At 52.8% G+C, this 21,304-nt stretch overlaps 1 protein-coding gene across 1 annotated transcript in view; it reads right to left on the bottom strand.

Annotated features, from left to right (window-relative positions):
• Positions 1 to 414: 414 nt before the first annotated feature.
• Positions 415 to 21,304, bottom strand: part of KCNK5 (potassium two pore domain channel subfamily K member 5) — a 39,253-nt gene continuing 18,363 nt past the window's right edge. The window contains exons 2-5 of the mRNA XM_037842389.1: positions 7,453 to 7,564; positions 5,958 to 6,124; positions 5,502 to 5,670; positions 415 to 3,180 (exon numbers count right to left, since the gene is read on the bottom strand). Coding sequence (XP_037698317.1) covers positions 2,309 to 3,180; positions 5,502 to 5,670; positions 5,958 to 6,124; positions 7,453 to 7,564 — 1,320 coding nt within the window. The 3' untranslated portion in view covers positions 415 to 2,308. The remainder of the gene's footprint in view (positions 3,181 to 5,501; positions 5,671 to 5,957; positions 6,125 to 7,452; positions 7,565 to 21,304) is intronic.

Here is a 21,304-nt window from a genome sequence, read left to right as displayed (position 1 = left end):
TGTGCTTCAGTTTCCTCCTCTATAGAATGGGCATACAGTACCCAGCTCATAGGGTTGTTGTGAGATCAAGTGAGTTCATCCATACATTATTGAGTGTAAAGCCTTTGAAGCGGGGCCTGGCAAACAGGAAGTGCCATAACTTTGCCACTGCCATCCCCTACCTCTCTCTCCTTGCTCCCTTAACTCCTTCCTGATTCTTGAACTACAGCCCATGTTCCGGGCCCACCTCATAAGTAACTAGCCCCTCCTCTAGCTCTTCACCCCTTTTCTCCCTCACAGCACCACCCAAATTCTCCTCTTGACCCCCAGGCTATCCTTCAGTCCTCCCTTCCTCCATGGGCCCCCCCTTCCCTCAGAGACCACAAACCAGCCCCTCCCACCCCCAGCACACACCAAGCTGGCCTGTCCACTTCATGTTTTATTGTAAAAAAAAAATGTTAAAATAAATTACACTTGACATCAATGCCAGAATGTACAGTGATTCCAGGACAGCCAGCACCACCCCCGCCGGGTGGGCTGTGGAACTTTAGACTACCTTGTTAACACGTTTCACAGGAAGATACAAGGCCCCTCCTCCCCACCCCCTCCTGGGCTGGCCCAACAGACACACTGTCCTTTGAGAGGATGAATGGCGGTGTGGGCACACATGCCCGTCGCCCTCTTCACATGGGGTGGGGGGCTCTGGCCCGTTTGTCCTACAGCAGAGGGTAGAGGGTACAGAGTAGGGCAGGAGACTGAGAGGAGAGGGGAGTTAGGGCAGAGGGAAGTGAGATGCCTCCTGCCCAGCATCCAGTTGCCTGCACCGGATGCCCCCACCTCCACTCACCTGCTGCCCAGCACCCCTGCCCCCTGCCCCCTCTGCATTATGACCTCGGCTGAGGTGGGTGTGCACACCAGGCAGCCCAGGCCCCAGGCCCCTGCTCTTTTAACCTCCTTTTCTCTCCACTGGCTCCGCAGCCAACAGATGCCAGGTATATTAAAAACAGTTTATTAAAAAAAATAATAATAAAAAAACAGAACACTCAGGGCAGTGGGACCAGCCCGAGGGCACACGTCACAGAGAACCCAAGAACTTAGGTAGCAGCGAGTTCTGCCAGCCCCTCACCAGAGTCCATGTGCACTTTCACATTACCTTTTGCCCCCTCTTTCCAAATCCTTTCCTTTCTTAAAAAACAAATGCCACCCAAAAATGACCAAGAGTGGCTGGGGGGTGGGCTCGATTCACAGATCTGGCCACTTTGTTTTTGAGCCAAGAGCAGTGTGGCCTGGTGGGGAGGCTGGCCATGAGGTCCCTGTTCTGGGCACAGGAAATGGGGTGACCGGCAGGGAGTGCAGGATGGGGCAGGCCAGCTCCTGGGGCCAGGCAGTGGGGGTGCAGTTTCACAGGGAAATAGAGGGTTGGGGGTAGAATTAGCCAGTTGTGACTTTCACTCCCAGCAGCCTGGCTACCAGTGGCCCGTGCTCTGCTACTTTTTCTTCATCCCACCATTTCCTGGGGAGGGGAGAGAGTCTTGCCTCTGCCATTGCTTGGCCTCTGATGGGACAGAGGCTGGGCCCTGGGCGCAGTGACCCTGCGAGCTATGGGCTGGGCTCAGTCTGAGTAAATCAACAAGGAGGGACTCATGCTGGCTCCCCCATTCTGGGCTTGCTCTGGGTCCCATGGGTCAGGAGTGTTTCAGCACCTGCCCACTGTCGCCTGGCTCCCCTCCTCAACTCTAGTCAGCCTCTTCTCCACTCAAGTTTGTAGTAATGGACCACCAGGCAGATGAGGGGGACTTGGAGGGTGCTTAAATGTGTGCACCAGCTCCCCCACTATAGCAGTACCTCCCCAAACACTTCAGAGCTTGCAAAGACAGGACCCAAGTCTTATATACTTCCCTCCGACCCTCTCAGAAATGCCTAGTTCAGTTCTAGGCACACAGAAGGAGCTCAGGAAATACTCAGAAACTTCTATGACCAAGCCCAAGAGAACCATGTGATATTCTCAACTGAATCTTGGGGGACCCGTGCAGTCCTCCCCAGGATCCATCCTGCCGGCCCATGTGTCTCAGAACCATCCGACGAAGCAGCCAGGCTCAGGACAGATGCCAACCCCTGCCGGGGAGAACAGAGGCCTGGGCCTGGCCGTGCCATGCTTGATCGGGAGCATCTAGCTGGAAGGGATGGAAAGTAAGGAAGGCCCCTGGCCCCCCACTCCCAGTTCCAGGGCTGCCCCCCACCAGGGGCCAGGAGTCCCAGCCAACATAGGACACCCCAGGGTGAGGAGGGAAAGAAGCCATCGAAGGTGGGGTGGGGAGCCGGCCCCACCTCACGTGCCTCTGGGGTTGTTGGCCTTGTTGTACTCGTTCATAAGCTGTTCGTAAGGCACGGAGAGCTCGGACTCGGTGCTGGTGAAGGTGGACTCGTCCGAGGAGGGAAACTCGCCCAGGTTCAGGGGTGCCTCGGCCTCGGCCCCCTCCTGGGGCCTCTCCTCCCCAGCCAGGTTGTCTTCCAGGGAGGACTTGGAGGTCTCCTCGTCCGAGAGGCCGGCCTCCTTGTTCACAAAGGTGACGCTGGCGTTCTGGAAGATGAGTGGGTGGTAGTCCTGCGCGTCCCAGGGCTCCCCCTCCTCGCTGATACGGTCCAGCTGGCTGATGAGCACCTCGGGGGTGGGGGAGCCATCCGCAGGGGCCGCCGCCTTGGCCTCCTCACCAGGGGATCGTGACATGTGGCCTTTGGTCCTAAGTGTCTGTGACACCTCTTCCAGGCTGGGCACCCGGCTCTTGGAGTAGACCACCAGGGGAGTCAGGGAGGCAGGGAGGGCCGGCAGCCCACCCCCTTGAGGCCCCAGCCCTGGTCTGGGCCCTGGGACCCTGTCCCCACCCCCACTCGTCTTCATGGCCTTCTTCCCAATCTGCTTGATGAGGTCGTTGTAGGTTTCCTCCTTTTTGGACAGAAAGCTGAAGATGTTGACGTCTTTGGAGGCTGTGCTCCCCGCCATCTGCAGGGCCTTTTTGGAGTGTGGGGAGCTCTCAAAGGACTCCTTCCGCCGCCGCCGCCGCTTCTTAATGGCTTTGTGGACCTCCACAAACATGCTCACCTTCCAGTTGACAAAGAGGGACAGCCAGGCCAGCCCCAGATAGATCCAGAGCTCCACAAAGTAGCGGTACAGGGCATGGTAGTTGGCGTTGGGGTTCACACCTGCAGGACAGGAAGCCCAGAGGGTCAGGAAAGGGTCAGCGGAGACCTAGAAGCACGCGAAGGTCAAAGCTGTGCTATGTGAGAGCAGGAGTAGTGCCAGAACACAAAAGGAGGGAAGGGGGCGCAGGATGACAGAAAGGCCTTTTCTAGACCTTGGACTACCCCAACTTCCTGAAGGACCTTGGCCTGGTAACTTTCTGTCCCTATTCCCACACCCCAACTTTTCTGAGCCTCAGTTTCTTCAACTATATAAAAAGTCAGGAGAGCGGCTGCCTCTATGGATGAGGGGGAGGGTTGTAGTGGCGAGGGATCTGGGGGAGCTGGTAATGTAACCAACAAACAGGTCAAGAAATAGGCCACCTAGCTGCTTTGTGCATTTTTTGCACATATGTTATACGCAAACGGGATGGGAATTAAGTAAGGCACGTCGCTGGTGTGCTCGGGGCTGGGGATGGACTCCTGGTTTGGCATGACTGAGGCCGGTGGTTGGGGGGGAGCTGAATGGTACTCTGACCCCCAAGGTGGGACCAGGGTTGTGGCCTCCTCCCAGCAGGACCCTATCAGTGAAGAGGGAGGGGGCAACTGGATGGTGGGAGGTGCCCCTTCCTTCCTCCGGCCTGGCTGAGAAGGGGAGCCACCAAGACCTAGCAGAGGTCAAGATGATCCATGAGCAAGTGAGCTCTGATTCTGACAGGAAGTACTCGGAACCACTTTATTCTTCATGAAGGTCTAGTCTGGCCCTTGGCTTCCTGTTTCAGTCTCCCCAGGCTGGCTCTTCTCTTGGCCTGCAGGGTCCTGCCCACCCTAGGTCCCTCCTCCAAGGACAGGCTCCTGAAACTTCCCCCAGGGAGCCTCCCGGGTTAGCCCCCACTCAGCACCCGCTGCTCTTCACACGCTAGGATCATTAGAGATTTCTTTTATAACTTCACACTTACAGGCATGTTGCTCTGTATTACAATGCCCCTTTGTAAATCTGTATCCTGTCTCCCTGCTCAGGCTGGAACAACTTGAGGAAAGGACTGGATCTTTCCCATCCAGACTGGAGGCTCCTTCGGGGCAGGGACTGCACCACCCTCATCACACGAGACCCTTCCCCAGGGCAGGAGGTGCCCTGTCTATGAGGTGCTGTCCGTCCTGCTCTGGGCTCTGGGCTGGCAGCAGGTCATGACGACAATGGCGAGGGTGCACACCCCAGAGCCAGGCCCCTCCCTCGGCACTCAGGAAGACTGATTCACTGAATTTTCCACCATATAGGTGCTGTTATTTTTACACATTTTACAAATGAGGAAACTGAGGCACAGAGGTTTGGTGCTTGCTGGAGCTGGGATGGTATCGTGCAATACGCTGCTATCCTCTCCCAATACAACATGCTTCTCCTAACCCTTTTCTCGGCCCCAAGAGCCAGACAATGGCAGGGCTGTACCTTAGTCTAAATTCATCTCCCAGGTCAGCAGGCCCAGATTTGCCAGGTCAGTGGAGTGCTCCTGTGCCTCTCCCCTTCCTCCCACCCACTCAGCCACCCCTCCCACATTCCTCAGTCTCCCCAGGCCTGGGAGGGAGGGTAGCAGCCAGAGGCCCCTGGACCCCAGAGGGGGAGGTCAAATGGTCAGGGCCGGCCGCCATGGAGGGAACCAACGCCAGATCAGTGCAGCCAAACAGCGTCAAGAAGATTAAGAACCGAGATGCTGCGCAGGCCAGAGGCGTTCAGACAAAGGGGCCAAAGAATCTTATCACCTCCCTGGATTAAGCAGGCGAGGCATGGGAGGGCATCCAGGGCCGTGGAGGCAGGGCAGCTCGGGAGAAGGCCTTCCTTGTCTTCAAGCTGCCTGTGGCAAGAGCGGAAGTTTCGGGCCTCTGAGCCAAGCCTTCAGAGAGCAGATCCCTCAGCTCTCGTGAAGGATGGCAGGCGGCTCTACGACAGGAAGGGGTCTGGCTCGGCTCGGGGCCTCTCTGGGTGCTTTGCACACACCCTGCAGGCAGACTCAAGCCCCTATCCCCAGCCCTAAGTGACTCCCCAAGCTGGGGAGACATGAGAGAAGACAGGAGGCACAGAACAGACACCAATCACCAAGAGAGGAAAGGAGAGGGGGGTAAGCCACATTCCAAGAAAGGGAAACAAACAGAAAACCCAATTACAATGACCCCGTGACTCAGTTTCCTCTTGCAACCAGCAGGGTGAGGTGAGGATCCCACTGGATGGGGAAATTCCCCAGAACACCAAGCAGCTATTGGGGGCCCCTGATAGAGGCCAACTGACTTGGAATTAGAGAAGCAGAAAAGGGGAGGGGGTGATGCAGAGGCCAGGGGAAGCAGGGACTCACCAGCCACAAAGTCGCCGAAGCCAATGGTGGAGATGGTGATAAAGGAGTAGTAGAGGCCCTCGATGTAGTCCCACTCCTCGGTCACCATGAAAACAAAGGGCGGGATCACCAGGTGGACCAGGACGCCCCACACGATGAAGATGGCCGTGCAAGTGATCTGTGCCTTCCGCTGACGGGGTGGCAGAGAGACCGAGTCAGCTGGAGCACCCCAAGGGCTGGGAGGCGGGCTGGGAGGCGGACAGCGGGCAGGCCAGCTGGCACCAAGCCTGGGAGGCTCACCACCCAGCAAAGGGGTGGATGGTTGCTCCCAGCCTGACCCAGGGGGGCTGAGAGCCCCCAAACCACCATCTTAACGCTCCTGCCCAGTTCCTGGGTCTTCCCATCCTCCCACCCCTCCTCCCATCCCCTGCCACGGTCCCCGCACCTCTGCCCAGCACCCAGGATTGGGGGGCATACCAGGCTCACGCCTCTCTTGGTGAGGAACTGGCCCAGCCTCTTGGCGCGTCCCCCGAAGAACTTGCCCAGGGCACTGATCCACGTCAGGCAGAGCGGCACCCCGAAGAGACCATAGAAGATGCAGAAAAGACGCCCGGCCGGGGTCTTGGGGGCCACGTTGCCATAGCCTAAGGAAGGAGGAGGAAGAGGCTGAGGCCAGGAAGAAGTGTCTTTGCAGGAGAGAAATGCAGTGGGGAGGTGGGTGGGGGTGAGAAAAGAACCACAGCAGGGGTGGTGGACCCAGGCTCAGGGTGGCCTTCTGCCCCCACCATACACAGACAGACACACACACACTTTCACAGACCCAGCTCCAGGGAAGCCTGTTCTCTGAGCCAATATTTGAGTAATGATATTTACCTTGATCACACTATGGTCATATGATCATTTCCAGTGATTTGATGGCATAGGCTATGTGTCCTACAAAAGACTGGGAGCAGAGACTAGGCCTCCCCCATTAGGGTCTTTCACTAGTCCATATGATACCACTGTGCAAATCAGAAAAGATGCCCTTTCTGGGCAGACACCCCTGAGGCACTGCAGTCGATGGCCTCCAAAGATGGCCATTAGCAATTCCCTCCCTTCTCATGCAGGCAGGCTGCTGCGCACGGCCATGTGAAGTCTAGTTCCCTTCCCCCTGACTCTAGGCCGGCTTTAGTGACTTGCTTGACCAGTAGAATGCAGTGGACATGCTGCTGTACAGGCCTGGTCTAAGAAGCCTTGCTGCTTCTCCCCTTGAGCTCTTGAAATGCTGGCTTGGGGGACTCTCCCTCTTGGAACCCAGCTGCCACAGTGAGATGTCCAAGCCACATGTGCAGACACAGTGGAGGCTCCAAGTCTCATCCTGAACTCAGCTCCCAGCCAACAGCATCAACAGGCAAGCATATGACTGAAGAGGCCTTCTTAGCTGTCCAGCCAGTTGGGCTTTCAGATGATGCCAGCCCCAGCCACCATCTGACTGCAACCACAGAGACCCCTAGTAAGAATTGACCAGCTAAACCTAGTCAACTCACGGAATGGTAAAAAATAATAAACTGTTGTTTAAAGCCACTAACTTCTGGGGTGGTTTCTTATGCAGCCACAGAAAACCAGCATAGAAAACCAGCTTGGTGAGCAAACGTGGGCTGGCTTTGTGCAGTGAGCAACCTGTTCAACCTCCAATAGTGGTCCTGGTCAGCAGGCTGTGTCGTGGTGTCTGCTCAAGGAACCCAGATCAGGACTCATGGAAATAGTCTCTGAAGCATGGCCAGTCATCAACAACTTAACTAAATCCCCAGAAAGAGGTTCAAAGGACAGGTCGCAACTGGCCTGCCGGAGCTGGCCTCCTATGAGGTTTCTAGGAGCTAGGGAAGGGGATGTGTATCCTCAAGGTCCCAGGAGACAGACTATTAGGGGGACCCTGACCACAATGTGTGCCTCACAGGAGCAGAGCCACCTGGACAGACATAGACAGACTTACCAATGGTGGTGATAACTGTGGCTGCAAAAATGACCGCATTGGGCCAATTCCAGTTGTTGAAGGTCTGGTTCCCTGTGATGGCCACACCTTGTCCTGCAGCATCAGATACTACCTAGAAACACACAGAAAGAGAATGACGGTCAGAGCTGAGGCCACACTTACAGATGCTTTTAATGTAGTGAACTTATATGAGCATTCTTATTTAATCATCATGGTAACACGACAGTAGTTATTGTCTCTATTTTAGAGATGATGCAACTGAAGCTCAGAGAAGTTCAGTGATTTGCTTGAGGTGGCTCCAGGGCCCATCCTTCTGTTGAGCCAGTGCTTCTCAGACTTATTAGCATGCACCAGAATCACCTGGAAGCCCTGTTAAACAGACTGCTGGGCCCCAACCCCAGGATTTCTGATTCAGTAGATCTGGGGAGGGGCCTGATAATGTGCATTTCTAACAAGTTCCCAGGTGATGCTGATGCTGCAGGTCCTGGGACACACTTTGAGAACCACTGCGCTAGACTATTGGGCCTCTCAAATAAGGCAGCCGTGACACAGGCACACAGGAGGACCCCTAGTACCCCCACCCAGCCCCCCATAGGGAGAGTGTTCTGCCTGCGAGGGATCTCCATACACCCTTCACCCCTGCTGCCAGGACACCTGCTCAGGTCAGCTCAGTGCCCTCTTGGATCTGTCCGCTGAGGGTTTAGAAACCAGCTGGTTCTCCTTTTCCCCATACCCGGGGCACTAACCTACCTTCTCCCCTGCAGGTTCCTCCTGCCCTGCCTTCCCCAGATCCCCTCCTCTCTCTGCCCTGGGCTAATTTCACCTTTGGGACAGGGACAGAGGGTGTGTACATTTCAGGGTAACTCAAAATCACATTCTCAGTCCCAACAAGGCTCCCAGTAACTCCTACTTCTCACCCAGCAGGTGAGAGGCCACCTGGGGAAGTCCACTGGGAGGCCCCTGGAAAGGCCTTGCCTGGCCCAGGAACACTGAGATGGCCAAACCTGTTGCCAGTGGACCAAACTCTGCTTCTACCTGATCTGCTCAGCCCACCATTTACTCCCAACCCTCCCAGTGCGGCTGTATGGGCTGGCACAGAAGTCCCAAAAAAAGGGGCCAGGATCTACTCGGAATCTGGGGTCCCAGACGCCTGTCTCCAAGAAGGGTCCCAGGATGGGCCGTCCAGTTCAAAGACCAGGAACTTAGCCAAATCCCTATAAAAATCAAGTAAACGACAGGAGAAGAGACAGGAGTAAGGGACAGAAGTAGGAGGGAGGCAGAAAAACCGTATTTCTAGCCCACCCAAAAGCCTGATTGAGGTTTGGTGGGAAAGAAGGAAAAGGGTGGGTTGCTCTGATGGAATGTGCAGTTTGCCGAAGCAGCAGTGGGGCCCGTGTAAGAGGATATGCATACTCTATAAAGAATTTTCCATGATGACACACTCTTCTGACAGGCCATCAAACCACACCGCTCATTCCCCTGCCTCCTCGTGGCATTTCCAGAGTGCTGCTCTGAAGGCTGTGCAGTGTGGCAGTGGAAAGTGGGAAAGGTCGGATGGAGCTCTGGACGAGTCGTCCCCTGCCCTCAGCGAGCTCGTTGTCTAGCTGGCCAGGCCATTTAATTGTGAAATAACCAGGACATGTCGATACTAGCAGGCCAATAGGAGAGCTAAAACAAAAAACTGAGGGCCATCTAAAATATTTTTTTAAAACTTAAATCTACATTCAAAGCACGAGAATGAGGAAGTAGGAGGCCCTGTCTGTTAATGTTAAACAGACAGCAGGCAATGCACAGCCACTCAGCTCCCCTTTGACTTCTACCTTTGTTATCGCAAATATCAATCTTAATCATCATGGGACCAAAGCCCAAGATAAATGAAAAGATCATGCAAAAACACCTCTAAGCAGGAATTGCATCCCCGACCAGAGGAAGAACCTAGACATGAGACTGCAGCACCATCTTTGGTCATCTCCATGGAATCCTGGGGAACAGGAAAGATGTCAGAAGACAAGCTGTTCCTATTTTCACAAAGAGGAAAAGGATGGATTCTAGAAACTCAGAAAGCAAAACTGAACTCTTGTAAACTTCTAAATGGGGAAAGCAGAATGCTTGGAACATTAAGAAAAGCAAGTGGTGGGCACTAGAAGCTAGCACAGGTCCACCAAGAGCAAGTCATGCTTGGCTAAGTGCATCTCCTTTTCCAAAGGGGTTGCAAAGCCTTGAAGTTTTGTGGAATGCAGTCAGTCCAGATTTCAGCAAGACAGTTAACAGATGGGCTTGTAGATACTCATGTGGACAAGACAGAGAGAAATATGGGGCAAGCTGGAATTAATTGGGTCCCTTCAAAGGGAAACAACCAACCCTAAGGACTATTGATCATTATCACCCTGGACTGAGGGCTCCATTATCATGCCAAAGACCCGGCTTCTTCAACATTTTAATCAACACCACAGTGAGGACATAGATGGTTTACCGACTAAATGTGCAGAGGATGCAAAACTGGGGACAAGGATGGGATGGGAAAATAGCGAACACATTGCAATTGGCAGTGTCAGGACTTAAAATCACCTGGGCTGGAACACTAGGACAAAACTAACAACATATAGGTGTCCTTTTAAATGCCAAAGTCTTACACTTTGGATTGGAAGACATAGGTATAGAATCCAAGGGAAAAGTCCTTGGATTTTAGCTGACCATGAACCAACAAAAGCTAGGGTGGCTGCCAAAAGAAAAGTAAATACAATCTCAGGCAACGTCCAGGGCTAGGGAGGTAATGACCCCATTGTTCTCTCCAGGGTCAGACCACACCTGTTCCATTCTGGGTGTTGCACTTCTCACGGTATGTTAACTAACGGGCCAAGGTCCAAATGGGAACAAGCTTTTTTGGATAATAAGCTACCTCGGAACGAGCTGCCCTTTGCAATAATAAATTTCTGGTAATGGGAAGTGTGTAGACCACCACTCATCAGGGGTGTTGTTGAAGGGGTTGTTGAAGGTTGTTGAAAGTGAGCTGGAACAGTTTTGAAATGCTGCTTGAGGGGAGTTTTTTTATTGTCACACAATTTATTCAACAACACTGTATTGCCATGCACTGTTCTAGGCACTGTGGATACAACAGTGATCAGAAAAAGAATCTGCCCTCCCCATACTTTTATTCTAGTGGATGATGGAGAGGCTGCTGCATCCAGTGGGCAGAGGCCAGCGACGCTAAACACCTGCAGTTCATGGGGCATTCCACTCACAATGCCATACTGTTCCCACTGGGAAACACCAGCTCAACAAAGGTAGTCTGACATTTAGGAATTGGTTTAGTATCAGCAAAGGAGACATCACACAGAAGAGCTGGCCAAAAAGGTCAAAGGGGACAGAAAGATTGGGGGCTTGAGAGGTGAGGAAGGCTATGCTTCCTGCCCCCCATCCCAGCCAGTCAGCCCCCTGGGTGACAGCTGTGCAGCCTTGGGCCCTGGGTGATCAGGGCGCCACAGCCTCACCGGCTTTTTCTCTCCATGACCACCCCAAGAGGGCAGGCAGAGGGAGTGTTCCGAAGGGCTGCAAGCATCAATAATTCTTACAGCAATCCAGTGGCAGCAGCTATTCCCACTGGTCAGGTCAGGAAACCGAGGCTGAGAGGTTTAATGGCAGGACTGGGCTAGGAGCTAGACTGATCTGAATCTGCACAGCTCCCCACCTCCCTCCCTCCACTGCTCTGCCTGGCCCTGGGCCCCTCGGCACCCCTTGTGGGTAACCCCTCTTGGCTCACGGATCCTCTCAAAAGAAGCTGGCCCAGAAGCCAGCCTGGCTCCATCCCGACGCTAAGAGGAGAGAACTAGTATTTCAGCACTGCTCTATGCCGGAGAACCCTCGCTGGGGCTCTTACAGGTATTTCCTAACTGGCTCTTCATCTGACTGTGCCTGGTGTCACTTGACAGGAGAGGAAAGCTAAGCTCAGGGAGCCGAGGTCGGATGGGAACTCAGAATGGCTGCTCCCTTGTTCCAACCACGTGTAGCTGTGGCCCTGGTCAGGGCGACTCCTGGTGATGCTCGGGATCACTCGGGATGGGCGGGAAGCCTCTAACTGGTCTCCCACAACAGAGGGGCTGACTCAGGTCACCCCTGGGTTAAGGGGAGGAACACGGGGGAGCCAGACAAACATTAGACAAGGTGTCCTGTCCTCAGGGTTAGAGAAACAGCTTCCGTGGTAGGAGGCGGCCCCTGTTCACTCACAGGATTCTTTGACTTGGCTCCCAAAGACACACAAGACAGTATTTTCATTTTCCATATAAGCCTGGAGAGTGATGGAGCGGGAAAGCCTGCTCACAGCCCAGGCCCAGCTTGGGCTTAGGGATGGAAGAGTTTGCTGCCTCCACCCACCTCCTGATAAAGCAGCTGAGATAGTATTACTGAGGGCTTGATGTGTGCCAAGTGTTGTGCTAAGCACTTGATGTGACTTTAGCTCATTTAATAGGACAGAATCTGTTGGGGAGATGCTATCGTTTTCCCATTTAGCAAATGAGGATTTAAGGCTTACAGAAGTGAATTAAGTGGCTCAAGGTCACATGCTAAGAGCAATGAAGCCAGGACTGGAGCCCCAGCCCAACTGGGTCCTAACCAGAAACGCACAGGAAGGAGGCCTGGGCAGCCTTCCACCCCTTCCCACCAGCTGAAAAAACAGTGCCCTAAAACCAGTCCGTCCACTGGTTTTATGCCCAAGCTCGGCATTTCCAGCCAGCCCTCCTGGAGGCAAGATCCATTCGCTGGCCCTGAGCTTCAGGCAGCCAGCTGCCCTGACCCACCGTCCTGGGCGCTCGCCATCCACATGGCCCGGGTTCCCACTCATCCCCTCATTCTCCCTGGGCATCCAAGGTTTCAGACACAGCAGCAGCTGCCCGGCACCCCCTTCCTGGACAAGCAGGTGAGTCCAGACAGGTCACAGCCAGGACTTTGGAATGCCCGCCTGCACCCACAGCAAGGCAGGCTGAGGCAGGGTCTTTCCCTTCCGGGCCAGAGTGGGGAAACCCAAGCTGGGGTGCTAGCCTGTCCCGGATCGCAGTGCTGGCACCCACAGAGCTACACTGCCTGCCTCAGCTCCCACAGCAGACTGCATTCACAGGCCACAGAACTCCTGTACGGATGACATGGCCTTGAGAACCCTCCTTGGTTCTACCTGCCACTGGACCCACAGACCAGAGGTGATACATGAGCTGAAGCTACTTTGCCATCCCTGGCCTGTATCAATCCTTAATTCATTCCATCTAAGCTCACCTGGTCCTCCTGGCCTGGAAGGTGAAACAGGGCTAACCCTCCTATGTGCACGGTCCTCAGCAGTAGAGAAAAAACCTCATCATTCCTCTCCCCCAGCTAGCCCGTCCAGCCACCTTCTGAGGCATGGCTTATTTCCTTATTTCATAGATAACAATGGTTGATATTTGAGCACTTACATGACAGGCACTGATCTAAGCACAGGTACTATTAACATCCCCATTTACAGATGAGAAAACCTAGGGACAGAGGTTATATAACTTGCCCAAGGTCACACAGCTGGTCAGTGGTGGAGCTGGGATGTTAACCCAGGAGGTGTGGAGGGAGGAGGGGACCCAGAACGGTCTTCTTAGCTACAAGAGTCTGGGTAGCTGCATGGGAAATATCTGCAAGATTGCAGACATACCCCTAGAATGCAAGTTCATTGAGGGCAGGGACGTCTGGGTTTTTCCCTCCTGCTGTAATCCCAGAACTTAAACACTGCCTGGCCCATATGGGTACTCAACAAATATTTGTTAAATGGATGACTCTGAACAAATGAGGGTATGTTCTTCAGCTTCAGCCACCTCCAGAGGTACTGAACAAATGAGGCAGAGCTCCTTTGCTAATGCCTTGCCCCTCTATACCCAACATCTTCCAACGCTGTTCTGCAGTCTGGGTCAACTAAATCCATCAGCAACGAGGCGGAAACCTTCACCCAGAGAGAAGGATGGAAGGAAAGAGGCAGACCTCAACCTTTTGGCCACAGTGGGGCTGGCCGTCAGGGGGGATGGATGCAAGGGCTACCGAGACCACCAGCATCCAACTGGCATCAGGGGGCAGTGGGAGGGCACCAGGCTGAGAGACAGAGAGGGCAGGGGGCAGAGGTTCCCAGGTGCCAGGGCTCAGGGGGAGGAAAGGAGGCCAGGGGCTGGGGAAGGGGCAAGGTGAGGGAGGGGTCCAGGATGACAGAGCGAGTGACACTGGGGCTGGGAAAAGACCTTGGGACTGGAGGGACTGTCTCCTGCAGGAAGGGGAGACCTGTGGCTCTGGAGGCTCTCCAAGAGGGGAGGGGAGGGACCAAAGCAGGAGAAGGAATATGAAAGTCGACGTGGATTGAAGCAGGCACTGCAAGGCAGGCCCTTCGCTCTCTGAGGACATCTAATCAATCCCACTCGCCAGCAAGGCCCGAGGCTCAGTGAGGCTGCTGACCTGGAGACAAGCTCTAGCATGTGACAGAGCCGTCTCTCAGACCCCAGAGCCTGCACAGAGTGCGGAAACAGCAGACCAACCTGGTTCCAATCAGGGCGTCGGTGGATTGCTAGCAGCAAGACCCCATGTAAATTACTTAGCCTCTCAGCCTCAGTGTCACTATCTGCCAGAAACAGCTACTCTGAATATATATAAAGCACCTAGACCATAATGAAAACTGAATAATTTATCTGCAATCAGTGTTAAAATTCGTGCATGTGTGTGTGTCAATCAGGGGACCAAACCCCGCAGAGAGACTGCTCGCCCCGAAGGCTGTCAGAGAAAATGTCATGTCCTGGATGAGGGGCAGGGGAAGGGCAGGGCTGTGCTTCCCTGAACCAGGAGGACAGGACTGGGTGGGAGAGAACAGAATCTTCTGCACAGCCTCCTGTCACCACTTCCCATCTCTCCCTGCTTTAACAGTGAAAACCTTCCATTCTAACTCAGACCTGTTTCCTCCGGCCACGCAGTACCTTCTCCAACATCGAGGGGTTCCAAACATTCATTGTGGGGGTCGAGGGGGTAACTGTGGCTCAGCAGGTGGTCACTGGCTACCACAAAGGGGGGTAGGGCGTGTTGGGGGGAGGGAGGTGGTTAAAGCTCTTTGCTGGAGGCTTGAAGGGCAGGGGGAAACAGAGGCACATCCAAGATGCCCCACCCATCCCCCCAAAAGCCCACCTCTCCTGACCACCCAGAGACTCCTAGTCACCCTGACCATTCCCCACCCAGCCAACCAGTTGGGTGGGCAGCAGAGGGAAGGAACTGCCCCGTGCTGGTCTCTCCCCTGCCCTCCTCAGGCTGAGGCTGGGGAAGATGCAACTTCTGGAGTCCCAGCTGCCTCCAGCCACAATCTGGGCCAGCTTCACAGTGGAGGGAACCACCCAACCGCCTGCCCTGCCCACTGCTCTCCCTGCTTTCATGTCTGTCCGTGTGCCCATCTAGACTCTAACAAGGGACCCCTCAGGGCAGGGGGCCAAGGGTGGAATTGAGGCCCCACAGGGGTGGGGGAGTTCCAGGCAGGACAGAGGGAAACAGGTTAGTAAAAAAAATCACAGGTACTTTTCAAGCAAGTATCTGCAACTTGAGCTTGTTTAGAATGATTTCTCAAATTTTTTAAAGCGATGAACAGATAAAGGGAGGAGGGGAGGACCCCAGATCCTGTGTGCAGGGACTCCCTCATCACCTTGTGGCACAGTCTAAGAACCAGGGGTTAGCGGGCAGTGCTTGTTTGCCCAGCTGCTCTCTATCTAACTCTCATTTCCAAATCAGACAGTTTAAAACTCTACTAGATTATGTACAGACATGATAATGAGGGTGAATGTAAAGGTATGAGGATGGACAGGGGTGATGATGATTTGTTAATGGGATTATAAGTATTACTGCCGTACTGAAGGTGAACAGGATTGAAAGTGGTTGTTTAAAGTCATGTATCTCACAGAGTAGCACCACAAATATAAATGTTTGCATGATATACTTCTAAGGTATGACACTGATACAGAGAGTTAACAACAGAGTGGTGCATGGAAAAACTACCCATTACAAATTATAGACTATATTTAATAGGAATACCTTACCAGTACTACATTAGCGGCTAATAAAAGTTCTGGGATGTTTTGTGTTATGATAGTTGTTTAAAATTGAGAGTGATGATTGTACAACTAAGTGAAGATAATATAAGACACTGATTGTTTATCTTGGACAGAATATATGCTATGTGAAATTAGGAACCCCCTACTTAATAAGTCAAGCCCTTAATATCTTGAGGTTTGCTCTTGTGAAACTTAGGGCTGTAAATGGGAGGCTAAGCCTTCCTATAATTATGCCTAAGAGGCACCTCCAGAGAACTTTTGTTGCTCAGATGTGGCCTTTCTCTCTCTAAGCCCAACTCAGCAAAATAAATTCATTGACCTCCCCTCCATGAGGGACATGACTCCCAGGGGAATGAATCTTCCTGGCTACTTGAGACACGACTACCAGGAATGAGCTTGGCCCTGGCCTCGAGGGATTGAAAATGCCTTCTTGACCAATGGGGGGGAAAGAAAGGTAATAAAATAAGGTCACAGTGGCTAAGAGATTTCAAATAAGAGTCGAGAGGCTGTCCTGGAGGTCACTCTTATGCAAGCAGCAGCTTGATATCCCAAATGGCCACAGTATGCCAAGCCTTAACCAACAGTGGTCCCCAAATACCTAGGTCCCTATCTGAGATTCTATAAAAGTTTCACTCACTAAATTTATCTCTCAGAAACTTAAATCCACCAGAGTGTTCCTATGCCAGACAAGTCCTAAAACCCAGAGGCAACAGCCTCTTTAAGAACAACCAGAAGCTACCTACCCCATAAGGTCGACATCCCTTTTCAATATGAACAAGTTAGGGTGGTCACTGCCTTGACACCCCTGAAGATTGAGAAAGTGATTAAATGAGAGGAAGGGGTAGCAACAGACAAGATAGGATTTAACAAAGGATTATGAATACTAATTCTTAATATAATTTTTTTATAGGTGCTAGGGTATTAGACCAGCTAGAAGGAAATAACTGAAATGGTGGAACTTGAACCCATAACATTCTTTGAAATTTGCTCTATAGCCACTCGTTAAACTGTACTTTGAAAGTTACCACCTTTCTGTATATATATTTCACAATAAGGAAATAACCGAAATTGTGGAAGTGGAACCCATAACATTCTTTGAAATTTGCTATCTACTTGTTAAATCGTACTTTGAAAGTTTTCAGTTATGTATATATGTTAAATTTCACAATAAAAATGTATTTTAAAAAGTAAATAATAGAGAGGGGGCATGGGATGTTTTAGATTTTTTTTTTACTTTTATTTTTATTCTTTTTTTTTTTTTTTGGAGTAATGGAAATGTTCAAAAATTGATTGTGGTGATGAATGCACAACTATATGATGATCCTGTGAACAACCGATCATACACATTGGATGACTGCATGGTATGTGACTATGTCAATAAAATTGCAGGGGGAAAAAATAAACTCCATTAGCTAAGCCCTCAATCACCTTCATTCCCTCCCATTCCCCATCTCTCTGACCCAACTTCCCAAACTACTTCCTTAAGGTTTATGGGTGTGTGTGTGTGTGTGTGTGTGTGTGTGTGTGTGTGTGTGTTTTAGAGACTGTTTTCAGATGAGGAAACTGAGGCTCAGGGATCGTAGATACCACACAGCTACCTAATCCCCTGGGACACCTGGGCCTTATCTCCTGCTAATCTGTTGAGTTGATCTTAGCACGAGGAGTTTAAAAGCTCTACAGGGGATTCTAATGTGCAGCCCCCGCCTTGGTGGAGGGTGATGGAGGTGGGAGTGACTGAGCTCAGGCCTTCCATCCTCCTGTCCAAGGTGTCTGCAGTCTGTTACAGGAGGGAGTATGCGAGGGCCGAGGGCCAGGAGAAGGAATTATTGGTATTTTCTCACCGCCCTCTCGTCCCACCCAGGTGAACAGGGTGTGTCTTGAAGGGCAGCCACAGGTTATGGGCAAGGTATCGGCATGGACCCAATGGGTGCCACTCTGAGATCTGCATGAGCTGCAGGCCCAGCTTGCCCTGGTTCTGTCTCTCCCTGGGGAGGAGTGGGCATCTCTGGAGGTGGGACCACACCAAGTCTCAGCTGAGACCAGAGCTGGGGCTGTTGCAAAGGTAACTTTGTTAACTTCTTTCTTGCATATCTGCATTTTCAGATTTGCTCCAATACCTACATGTAGTATTTATAATTTATTTTCGGGGGGGGGGGGGGAGTGGATAAAAGAAGGAAAGACAAATAATTGTTGAAGACTTCGTATGGGAGGACATCAGCATAGGGTCCGAATCCCAGGTTCTAGCTCAGCTCTGCCAGTCACGTGTTGATTCTTGGAGAATGTTTAATCTCTCTGCCCACTCCCTTCTCCTTAAATTGATGAGGCTGGTCTAAGACGACTGGGGTCCCTGCATGAGTGGGTAACACCTCCCTAAAATTCACACTTTCCTCCACTCAGAATCATGACCTCTGGGCTAGGTTCAGCACACACTCTGCCCCTGCTCCTGTCTATTGCCCACCTTTCCACATCACCTTCTTTCAAGATAATACAGCTTTGCTTCATTCTCTTGTGGCTCACTGGCCACAAGTCACACCAGCTTTTAAGTATCCCAGTCCCAGGCCCACTCCTGCTGCTACAGGCTGGAGAGAAGGTGTCCCACTGGTCTCTAAAGTTTCAGCTGCCCTCCCTCGCCACAGCCTGGCCCAGCCCCGGGAGGAAGCAGCCGGCCAGCACGTACCCCATGGCGTCACGGGTAGGGCTTTGCGCAAAACAAAATCTTGCATCCTGCTCTTCCATTATGACCCTGAATATAAATCAAGTCCCCAAACCCCAGAACCCCAGGCAATCAACCCCACTAGGTAAGGTGAAAAGTGGTACATCCCTCCCACCCTCAGTGCACACTTTAGGGGTCACCATACTGCTTCTTAACCTTGAATGCACACTGAGATCATTTGGGTCTTACCTCTGGGGAGATTTGAAAGAAATGGTCTGGGGTGTAGCCTGGGACCTGGGATACTTAAAAGCTCCCCAGGTGATTCTAATATCATCCAGCAAAGCTAGACCCAAACCATCCCCCTTATTAGGGAACAGGCCCCCATCCCTACCCCACCCTCTGCATCCTTTCCGTGCTGGGCCCAGCTCCTTCCCAACCCCATGTCCTGGAGTCAGCAGCCTGCAGCCCCTCGTACATGCTTGCCCTCTCAACCACCTTTGGGTTTCCCTTCTCTGCTTCCTCCACGCCCTCCCTCCTAGGCCATCTCTCAGCAGCCTTTTCAGAGCCCAGAGGCACTGCTAGGTCCCACGCTTATAGGGCAAGCCTGTGCCAGATATGAGCACATTTTCAGCAGAAACCTCTGGGCTTCCGACTTTCACAGGCCTGGGAGCCCTCTCGGCACTCTGTAGGGACAAAGAAAACAAGGCAGGTAGGTGACCCTGCCTCCATTGTTCTCAGGCTGGGATGGGAACCCCCAGCAGCCGGGCCTCCCCTCCTGTGCGAGTCAAGCCCAGGGCAGAGCTTTCGGGGGACTGGCTGACCTGGGAGGGCTGCAGGGTTTGCTAAAGCCAACAGGGAGGGGCTGGTGGGGTGTCAGCTCAGGATGGGACATCAGCAAGTTCCCCAGGCACCTGGACGGCAGAGCTGACACGTTAAGACTGGAAATCCCCATGTATGTGGTCACACAAAGGGTTCTGTCACTGCCTGGGAACTGGCCCTGGGAGTGGGACAGAGCCCTGCTTCTCCCTGCCACCCCCAAACACACACACCAGATGACTCTCTAGAAATGTGTTCTCAAAATCCACTACCCCCCTCATCTTCTGAAAGGCTCAGAGGAGGTGGGTTCCCAGTGAGGCTTAAATGACAAGAGACAACCCCCCAGCTCAGCACCACTGCCCTGCCCTGGGGTGGCTGTGGCCCACCCACGGTCCTGGGACGGTATCTATTCCTTGGCTGGGTGCTGGGGCCTGGATCCGTGGCTTGGATCCTCCCCAACTCACAGAATCTAGATCCTGGGGACATCTGACATCTCTGCCCTGGCTGATGCCAAGTGTCTCCCAATTAGTGGGCTAAGAAGTTGAGGGAGGGAAGCTGTTGCTGCAAGAGCCCCTGGACATGCAGGACAAGATGGGCAGCCTCCCCTTCCCCCCATGGGGGTATGACACAGTAGATAGTAAGGGCCCTCGAGGGTGGGTTGGGGAGCTGAGGACTCAGCTCCTGGCTTGCTGGCATTTTCAGGCAAGTCAGCCAACCGCTCTCTGGGCCCCACTTCCCCTTCTCCACAACAAGGTTAATGAAAGTCAGCAGTTTCCTCCTCCCTGCCATAACCCCATATGCATCAAGTACCTCTCCTGCCCACAACTCCCCTGGCCACAATCTCATTTAAGACACAAGAACCTGTAGGGAGGACAGACAGAATGGACATGACTATCCCCATTTTATAAACATGAAAACCAATCATAGAGGGCCAGTGACATGGTCAAAGACCTACAGCAAGCCAATGACACAGCACAGAGTAGAACCAGCCAGAAGCCCCCTGACTCCCAGCCGAGGGCCCCTGCCACCAAACAACCAGACCATTCAGCGCCCATCCTGGGACAGGACAGAGAAATGCCAACTGAGGCAGAAGGGAAGTTGACAGACACGGTTGTCTCAAGAGCTGTAAAAGACCTGTGCAGTCACATCCACCAATTTAATCTTGGCTGTTTAATTTAGGATTAGAAGAGTAAGATTATGCTCCTCCACCCCAACCCTGGAGACGCCTCTTAGATTTGCACCCGCCTTGTGGTGGGGTAAGGAGCAAACATGGGAAGTTGGCCACTCAAGGTTTCTAAAAACAGCCCCCAAGCAGGCCACAAAGGAGGTCACAGGAACTGCTGACTTCCATCTCCCCATCCCCAGTCGATGACCTGAGGGAGATCTAGCTCATCATCAGTCCAGCATCCCTGCCCCATCCTGAGCCCGCCAGGGGGTGGAGGGGGCTGCGTGGTCCAGCGGTCACTGGACCTGTCTGGACAAACCAAGCTGGGATGCCCAACACTCTTCAAAATATGATCAAAAGAAATTAGAAGTACCAGGTTTGAGACCCTCCATGAACAGCATGAAGGCAGAGGGGGAGAGGCCCTGGCTTTGGAGTAGAGATACCTAGGGAATGTCCTGTTAACCTCTCTGGAAAATGGGGGCACCACAACTTCACTGGGTTGTAGTCAGATTGCACAGGGCATGCTCCACCACTGGGCACCAGGTAGAAAAATTAAAGTGGATGTTGTCACTTCAAGTGCAGAACAAGGGGCTTGGGAAGGCATCTCCATTTTGAGGACTTTTGCCTGCTGCACGTGGCCTCCAAAGCTGCAAAATGGGGGAAAGCTGGGGTAGCTGTCGGTAACAACACCCCTCCTGCCTCAGGAAGAGTCAGGGCTTGCGACAGTCCGTCTGGCTCTGCTGTCCTCCACTCTCCTGTGCTGGGAATTGGCATAGCCCCTGCATAAGGGACACACTCCCCCCAGGTGGCCACCTGGCTCCCTCCCTCCCTTCAATCAAGCTTCTCCTCAAACATCACCTCCTGAAAGACTCCTTGCCTGCCCACGCTATCTAAAACAATATACACCCTGCCCTACCCCAGCTCCTCACTTCCCTTCATGACCTTCTATTAGATGTCTGTTCCTCTGTCTTATTCATTTCTCTGGACTAGAAGGCAGAGGCCTTACTCACCCTTAATCCCAAATGCCCAGAACAGATCCCAGCAGTAGTAAGTGACTCTTTAAGATCTGCTGAATGAATGAATGAATGTCTTCAAGATGCCTGCCTTCACCAACCACTCCTTCCAGGGCAGCCCAGCAAT

This window comes from Choloepus didactylus, chromosome 7 (genome assembly GCF_015220235.1).
Source record: "Choloepus didactylus isolate mChoDid1 chromosome 7, mChoDid1.pri, whole genome shotgun sequence".
NCBI classification, from domain to species: Eukaryota; Metazoa; Chordata; class Mammalia; order Pilosa; family Megalonychidae; genus Choloepus; species Choloepus didactylus.
Note: the sequence above shows the minus strand (reverse complement) of the source record. Positions and strands in the feature narration are given on the sequence as shown.